This window comes from Tetrao urogallus (genome assembly GCF_951394365.1).
Source record: "Tetrao urogallus genome assembly, chromosome: 3".
NCBI classification, from domain to species: domain Eukaryota; kingdom Metazoa; phylum Chordata; class Aves; order Galliformes; family Phasianidae; genus Tetrao; species Tetrao urogallus.
In genome coordinates this window covers 50,970,427-50,979,430 of record NC_136815.1, presented here as the reverse complement: position 1 = coordinate 50,979,430, position 9,004 = coordinate 50,970,427, and the positions used below count along the sequence as shown (strand labels likewise).

Sequence of the window (9,004 nt, the reverse complement as noted above, 5' to 3'; positions counted from 1 at the left end):
TCCCAAGGATTTCACACAAATGAGAAATGAGCACTGTTGGCCTTCCACAGCACCTTTTCAGAGGGATTTTGAGTATTTTATTTTCTATTTTCTCCGCAGGGATTTTATGCTGATATGAAGCCTCTCGGCCCTCTGACCAAACCCTGCTGTCCTCACCTCAGAGAGTAGAACTTAGCCACTGGGAAAGACTCCTGTGCTGATACTGCAATGCCGAGTCCCATCTTGACCAGTGTGAAGAGCTGTCCTTTGAAGAAGAGGATCTATTTCCTGCTGAAACTCGTGTGCTTTGTCAGCTCTGTGCTGGTATTTTGTGAATTTTTCATTTATTACGTGGTAATTTTTCAATGTCGATGGCCGGATGTGAAAGGTGGGGCTCACACAGGTAATGAAGAGACCTCAACTTCAGTCCTGAAGGCCATGTTTTTAGCTGATACTCACCTGCTTGGTGAAATCAAAGGACATTGGCTGGATAAACTACGAAGGTAGTAATTTAATTTTTGGCATGATCTCTATCCTGTCTTTAGTTTTTAATGGTAATTAATGGAGCCTCATAACTTTGATGCTTCAACATTTAATCCATTTAACTGCAGAGAAAAGGAAGCTGAGAGATATTTATAGTAGAAAAATGGGTGGCAAAATCATATCTAAAATCAAAGGTAACCCAATCATGACTACTGCATAAAGCTGTATTTTTGTTGTTGTTTTGGTTAAAAAAAATGCTGAAGAAGTACTGATTCTATCATGATATGAACCTTATAAACTTTTGCTGAAGAAATAATAGTGTAGTAAAATTAATTCATTAATTTACTATTCTAATAAATAGTTGTTTAATGGAATTGCAGTAGCAATAAACCAACTTGACATTCCTTTTTGCATGATTTCCTTCTGATCTAATTGCCGTGGAATTACCCACACCAGGTAGGAGGTACCTACAGCACTTAAACTCGATTTCTGAGTATTTAAATGCAATTTCTTGGCAACATTCTCAGCGTGGAGGAGCCAACTTCCCGTTCCTGAAAGGCTATGTTCATGTATCTGCAGTGGGGGATGTAGAAGTTATGCACTGATGACCAGGTGCATGTTTTCCCTCTAGGGAATGGCAAATGGAGAGATCTTTCCAAACTGCTTTGTGGTTACTGCAGCCAGATATTGTTTTTATTCTGGGAGATGTCTTTGATGAAGGAAAATGGGACTCACCTCAGGTATGACATGAACAGCTCTCTTGTTTCAAAAAATGAGGATTTCTTGAAGGAAATGGATGGCAGAAGAAAACAGACTAGGTATGCAAGGCTTTGTTTTATGTTATTACAGTTTTTCTGTAGTAGTACAGTTTTCTGAGTAGTTTTCCTACTCGTAGAAGTTTGTAGTGTTTTAGATACGAATTGATGTGTTGTGATTCTCCTTCATTTTTAGTAATATCTTGGCACTTTCCACCTGATAAAGAACATAGGAAACGTGAGCATTTTACTGAGTGCATGCTTCTGTATTATACACTTGTAGTTCCTCCTATCCCTCCCATGTTGTGGAACAGCATTAATTTCTTCATTTTCTTTCTGCAGGCATGGGCAGATGATGTCAGGAGATTTCAGAAAATGTTTAAGTATCCAGTTAGTACTGAGCTGGTGGTTATTGTTGGGAATCACGACATCGGGTTTCATTATGAGTAAGTCCTTTTGGTGCAAGAGGTACACCAGTGCCAAGAATGAAATGTCAGCATGCATGCAGTAACTGGTTTTGTGTCTGGATGACTTTCTGTGTTCATGTAAAATACTTTTGATCAAATGAGATGGCATTGTAAGTTAGAGCAAGATCTTAACAAGTACCTGCATCACACAGTGTACCATAAGAATTCGTTTTAGTACAGGTTTCATAGAATCAGAGCAGTTGGAAGGGATCTCTGGATATCATCCAGCCCAACCCCCTGCTAATGCAAGGTCCCTGCAGCAGGGCACATAGGAAGGTGTCCAAAAGGGTTTTGAGTACTTCCAGAGAAGAAGATTCCATGACCTCTCTGAGCAGCTGTTCCAGCACTCCATCACCCTCACAGTAAATAAGTAATTAAGTAAATAAGCTTAGATGGAAGATTTTTGCATTCAGTTTTGTGCCTGTTGTTCTGTCCCTGGGCTCCACTGAAATGAGCCTGGCCCCATCCACTTGTCTCCTGCCCTATGGATGTTTGCAAGCGTTGATAAGATCCCCTCTCAGTCTTCATTTTTCCAGGCTGAACAGCCCTGAATCTGTTTTCTCATAGGGGAGATACTGCAGGCTCCCAGTCATCTTTGTAGCCCTCTGCTGGACTCTGTCTAGAAGTTGTGTCTTTCTTGGGGAACTGGGGAGCCCAGACCTGGACACAGGTCTCCAGACGTGGCTTCGCTGGGGCAGAGCAGAGGGGCTTTATCAGCTCCTTCGACCTGCTGGCCACACTCTTTAATATGCGCCGGGATCCCGTTGGCCTCCTTGGCCACAAGGACACACTGCTGGCCCATGGCCAACCTGCTGGCCACCAGGACCCCCAGCTCCTTTCAGGCTACTTTTGTGCTTCTTAGAGCATATGCGACGTTGTTCAGGGCTCACTTTTCTGCACTGACAGAGAAGTCTTGAAGTTTCTTTTCCTTGTGTTGGGCTTCATGGTCTGCAAAGTGCTCGGCCTAAGCATATTCCCTTTCCCATCATCTTTTGCCCTGTGCTCCCCTGGGATGTCTGTGACTGGGACAGGACACAGCGCTGTCAGTGTCCGGGTGTCCCTGTGCTTGCTGGATGAATACGTGCTCTAAGTAACGCAGCAGCAAGCTGTGGGAATGGCTTAAAAAATTGCAAAGCAGCTCTGTCAGATTATTTAAGCATTGATTATATTATTATTTATTATTATATACCATTATTTATCTACAATGCCAGTCTCTTACCTCAGTTGTATTTTTATTCTGTGTTGCAGAACAAGCACTTACAAGGTACATCGATTTGAAAAAGTTTTCAACTTTACTTCAGGAAAGCTAATAACTCGAAAAGGAACAAAGTGAGTGTGTGTATATATATATATATATATGTACATATATAAATGTTCTGCCCAGCTGTTAGTGGAATAAGAGAATGACAACTGGAATTGAATTGCTGGGTAGGGGAATGCTTCGCTTAAATCTGATTATTGTTACTTTTACTTCATACCTAGCTTGTGTTATGTTTGGGGTGACACACATACTTAGATCTGGAGGGAAGCTTTTGCTCTAAGCTTGGTCAATTTTCTTTCAAATGGAAAAGTACTGAGGAGTTGGAATGACATTCTTAGGTTTGTATTTGTACTTCCTCGCAGCTGGTAATGACCCATGGCTGTAAACAGAGCAGAATAGGAGTTGGGAAAGAAACAACCAACTCCTGTGCTTGCAAGCTGAAAGTTTCATTAATTTTAATAACTTCTTTGGTCCTTGTCTGAGGAATTTGGGAACACAGCAAGTGTTTGGCCACAGGTTCCCCACATGGTGGGATCATGCAGACTCTGTTTAGGCTGAGGCCCTGAGCACAGAGCTTGGTGCCAGAGCTGTTATTGGGTGCGTGCTCTTTGGTTGCTGTTATGTACCATGCAAGAGTCTGGTGAGAGGGAGCAGTAGTGGGAGTGTGACAAAGCATTTCTCTTTAAACCTAAAGTGCTACAGGAAGGGAAGAGCCACTGCTGCTCTGCATTTGGTAGCATGTTAGGAGGTTATCATCACTTATGGGAGTATAAGACCCAGAAAGAAGGAGGTTGCCCCGCTTAATTAATTAAGCAGATGTTTAGAATATACCGAAAAGGTCTAGCAGTGGTCTTTTTTTTCCCCAGGAAGATCTACGAGCTTCACGAATGCTCAGTATAATGCTGTTTATTATATAGATGTAGGGTCCTACAGATACGTACTCCAAATCAGTTCAGGAACGTCTCTGCATCTCCTTTCATATAACAGCACAGCAGGATTCCGGCTTCCAGTGGCAGGCAGGCTGTATGTCTGCTCTCCTACTAACCGAGTGCTGCATTCTGCGAGGCTGCGTGGTACGAACCTGTGTGCTGGAGGCAGGCAGCCAGATGCAGTGCTGTGGGGCTTTTCAGTCGTTCCGAAGGAATGGAACATCAAAAGCATGTTTCTGTTGCCTGAAATGAGTGCAGAGAGAGAAGCAAAGTTCTCCTTTCTCTCAAAACTCAGTTTGGTTGACTTGTAACATTTCACTCAAATACTGCTTCGGTATCTGTTACAGTAATTAAGATGGAGTAAACGTAGAATACAGCAGCCAGTGTATGATGCAACCTAATTAACGACCGATTAGGAAGCAGCCTACAAGACAGGCCAGTAGCTACAGGATGGATATTTGAAAAGGATTTGCAACATGTGACATCAGAAGCTGCAATGTTCTGCAGTTTTGCTCAGCTGTGTCCCATTTTGGAACCCTTGCATTTGATCAAATAAGGCTTATTCTCATGTGCATGAGCAGCAAACACCTTCCTGTCCTTACCACCACTCCCTCTCAGCCCACGGCGTGGTGTTTTCCAGCTTTGTCCTCGTGAACAGCGTGGCCATGGAGGGCGATGGCTGCACCCTGTGCCGCACTGCAGAGGCGAAGCTGGTGGCGCTTTCTCACAGACTGAACTGCTCCCAGCAGGTAAGATCTGCTGAAGACATAGTGATAGCCAGCAGCCTGCCGGAAATGTCGAATTGAAATCGACATGAATCGAATCGAATCGAAATGAAAATGAATTTCCTGCTGGAAATGTCGATGCTGTAGCAGCAGTAAAGGTGTAGTGAAGGCTGTTGTCTGAAATAAACCTACTCCCATTCCTGCTGTAACGTTAGTAGAGCTCTCCTCATTTATCATCATAGCCTGTTAATGGTGCTCACTTCCTCGTTATTGCTGTCAGCTAACAGAAACTGCTTTCTTCTGATCAAATAAGCCATGCATTTTGATTTTTGCTCACTGTTCTGCTCTGTATATCCTATTGTACTTTTCTGATTCTGCTCTGATCCTGCCTGGTTAGTCTGGTAATGTTTCAGTGGTATTATTTCATCAAATCCAGTTGCTTGCTTCATCCCTTTTCACCCTTTTAGGAGACAATGCCAGGTGGGCGGCATCATATGCTGCATTGATAGTCTGAAACCGTCTCCCAGTGGAAAAACTGCCTAACCCTAAATGCTGCATCTCAGGCTGCCTTCAATCTCTTGTGCCCTCCTTGTCAGTGGGAGCCTGTGGTTGCTTTCCACAGGAAAGCATTTGAATATCTTGAATATCTTCAGGAAGAGTGTAGCTCAATTCACACTATGTTTGAACGGGAAAGCAGAGCTTTCCCTGTATACCTGCAGCAGTCTCCTAGAAGTTGGTGCAGTATTAAAACACCGTACTCTGAGCAGGTACTGCTTTTCTCAAAGAAGGAAACAAAACAACTGAAAAATCCAATACCTCAACCTGTAGCTGTTGTGTAAATCCCTTCCCCACCCCTTTGGTACACAGAGGTGAGGACAGTATGTATGGATTGATTTTATTCATAGGAACTGAACCATCCCGAGAAGAGGTGCAGTGATGCAGAAAAGCCTCCAGCTTCACAACCGATCCTTCTGCAGGTGAACTGGGGATGGGTGAGGCAGTGTGTCAGTGTGCTTCGGGTATTTATGACCTTTCTAGAAAGGCCGTGTCATTGACAACTCGTCCTCGCTTTGCATTTCACTCAGCATTACCCTCTCTATCGGAAAAGTGATGCAGAATGCAGTGGAGAAGATGCTGCCTCTCCAGAGGAGAAGACCATCCCATTTAAAGAGAAGTACGATGTGCTGTCTCAGGAAGCATCACAAAAGGTTTTCTCTATCGGCAGCTTGAGTATCGGTTGGTGGGTGGGTGGGTTGGAGAGTGGCCTGGGTCCCTGGCAACCTACTGGCTTGGACATTCTGGAAAGGGCAAACATTTGCTGAAATGAACTGCCCTTTGCGGCTCCTGCTTACTGTGGCCTCTGAGAGGCTGCTGAGCAGAGCTGTGGATCATCTCTTGAGGGTCAGCGTGATCTGGGCCTTGATTCTGCATGTGATAAGTGCAGGTGCTCTTAAGCGTGCTGTGCCACTGTTTTCCTAGGGTAGCATTCTGTAGTTTATATAATATAGCTATTAATGGCAAACCTAGCAGAAAGCCCCTGTTTGACAGTACTGCTTCAGCTGCAGGAGTAACTGCAAGAACATGTAAACTTGCTGTATGCCCCAAAGCTGTGTTGGTGTTTATCTCCTGCTGCATAAACATCTTCACTCAAGATGGCCGGTACAGGGTTCTCCCATAGATGAGAACACCCAGTTGTTTTGTTAAAATGGTATTTCTATCTGCAATGCTGGGAGCATGCTGTTAGCTTCGTTTTTCTGATCTGTGTGGATAGAAAAAGCAGTATTTGGGTCTTCTCTGGAGATATTCAAGACCTGCAAGGATGCTTTCCTGCGCAGCCTACTGTAGGGAACCTGCTTTAGCAGGGGCTTGGACTCCATAAAAAGGGGCCCATTCCAACCCCTGTGATTCTATGACTATGATATCGCACTGCCAACATAAACCTAATGGAAAACAGAAGTTGATCCAAAACACTCCTTCAGATTGTCAGAATTCGCACATTTTCATTCTGTCAGAAGAAGAAATGGGCCGTGCATGCGGTTCCCTTTTAGTTACGGCTTACTGCTGTGCTTTTCCATTGCGCACTGCAGCTGCTGTGGTGGTTCCATCCCCGCCTGATTCTCAGCGGGCACACGCACAGCGCCTGCCAAGTGCTGCACGCGGGGGGGATCCCGGAGATCAGCGTCCCGTCGTTCAGTTGGAGGAATAGAAACAACCCTAGTTTCATCATGGTAAGTTTTTAATTATTATCTTTTTTTTATTTTTGTCAGAGAACTCTCATAAATAAATCAACATGGCAGTCAGCTATATTTTAAAACTGATTCTACCTGTAAAAACAAAAAATAAAAAAAGTTGCCTACCCACCCGACCCACTCTGTACACTGCGTCCACTTTATAAAGCACATCTGTGGGAGCCACGTTCTCTGTGGTACAAAGCAATGCTGTTAAAGACCTAATCAGTATCTGGGTACAAGCATCTGACATTTGCTTATGAAGAGGGCGCGTTGTAAACTGTTGACTTGTAAAAAAAGAATCAGTATTGTGCACCAAACAGTAGAAAGGCTCACGTTACTCAGCTGATTTACCCACTCTAAACAAAGACCATTGCCACCCTGAACTTTCACGTGGTGGTGGTGGCCTTCAGCCTCGGGCATGGATCACCTCACACAGGGAAGGCGTTGCCTGCGTGCCCGTGGGCCGCCTCTTCGCGTCCAGTCTGCATTCATGCAGTGTTGGTTCTGCTTGCGCAGGCAGTTCCAGTGCTCAGTATATCATCAGAGGTAAATCAACACATTCCCCAGGAGAGAAAGAAAACAGAACTCTGAGAAATGTGGAGTAAGCACCAAAACCTGCACTCTGTTTATGGAGTGTTCTGTGACTAAGGGGGCAGATCTTTAAGGTATTTTTCACTGATGAGTTTAGGCTCCTTAATACACAGATAACCCCAACCTTGCAATTCATTTTATGCTGTTGTTAATCTTTCTTGTTGAAAATTAGTTGTGTTTATTCCGTATTCCTGAGAGCAGCTGCCTTCAAACTGTGTATGCTCTCTGTACATGCCAGACAAAACAAGAGGTTGGCCAGTTCAAGCAGCATCCTCCTTGCTATGGTTTTAGCTCAGCCTTAGGCTGCTGTAAACTTGAATTAGATTTCAAGCCAAAACCCAACAAAGTTCTCAGTTGTTTAAGTTGTGTAGGCAATTTGGATTAGCCAACGTGTGTTTTGCAGTGTGTAGCGGGTAGAAGGAGGGCCTGGGGTGAGGAAGGGGCACATTCACAAAGTCTAACTCGAGCCCAGGAAGGCTGCCTCCAGGTTGCTTCCCTGCAGCTGGAGTTTGGCTTCTGAAGGCTGAGCTGAGGAGGAGCCCAGCTCCCTGGTTTCTCTAGCTGAGAAGCAGGCAGCTTGGTGCCTGGGCTGAAGATGGCTGCTGGCTGCTCCAGTTAGCGCCCAGCACTGCCACTACAGACTCTTCAGCCCCCTGGAGAAGGCACTGGTACTGGGAGCTGGCCCTAACCCTCTGCACCCAACACAGAACTTGGGAGCTGCAGGTCTGCCCGCTCTGGTGCAACTCCTGCTGTGGGACCCACTGTAAGAGTGCAGTGACACTGTCTTTCTTTTCCAGGGCAGCATAACACCAACTGACTTCTCCCTCCACAAATGCTTCCTTCCACGTGAGAGCAGAGTCTTTGCTATATACTGGGCAGCAGGAGCCCTGCTCGTCGTCCTGGTGCTAGCTCATTTTCAGCTTCTCACTCCACCATTTCATTTTGCTCAGCGTTTAATCAGTAAGCATAAAGCAGCATGAAGAGCCAGACATCTGCATTCAGTCACTGAAATACCAAAGCTGAGAACAGTCAAACATCAGACTATATTCATGCCAGCAAATGACCTAAATTTGATTGCTAGTCTGAAGGCAGGTTGCATTTACACATACCATAGAAGTCCTATACAGCTGATATGACTACTACAGGATAAATAATTAACTGAAATGAACGTTCCATGCTGTACAAAAATACTGTATTCTACAATCAAATGAGTCCTTTTCCTGCTATAATTTTTGTATCAAATATGTATATTAAAAGTGTAACTGTACATTATGTAAATCCTGTTGCCTCATCACTTGTCTGCACTAGTGTCACACCCTGGTGGAGGCTCAGTGCTGCAAACTGGAAACGTTTCTCTCTTTTATTGCTGCGTGGCCCTTCTACTGTCACACGTCTATTTGGTAGGGTCAGGCAGAAGCAAGAGACATCGGCACTGAGAGATGCAGATTTCCATAACCTTTTTAGAATGTCCTACGTGAGGGACAAGAAACCTTGCAGTTCCTGTCACACCGAACTATTGGATGGCTACCGTTTAGCATCTACCAGACAGCAACACGAAGAAGCCTCGCAGATCCAGTTTGCTG

General features: G+C 44.7%; 1 protein-coding gene across 1 annotated transcript; it reads left to right on the top strand.

The window, feature by feature from the left end:
- Window positions 1–207: 207 nt before the first annotated feature.
- Window positions 208–8,401, top strand: MPPE1 (metallophosphoesterase 1; the record flags this gene model as incomplete). Its single annotated transcript, XM_079534009.1, has 9 exons — window positions 208–482; window positions 1,094–1,202; window positions 1,560–1,663; window positions 2,933–3,013; window positions 4,515–4,623; window positions 5,505–5,576; window positions 5,685–5,807; window positions 6,687–6,827; window positions 8,219–8,401. The coding sequence occupies 9 exons, from the start codon at window positions 208–210 to the stop codon at window positions 8,399–8,401; spliced, it is 1,197 nt and encodes a 398-aa protein (XP_079390135.1).
- Window positions 8,402–9,004: the final 603 nt, after the last annotated feature.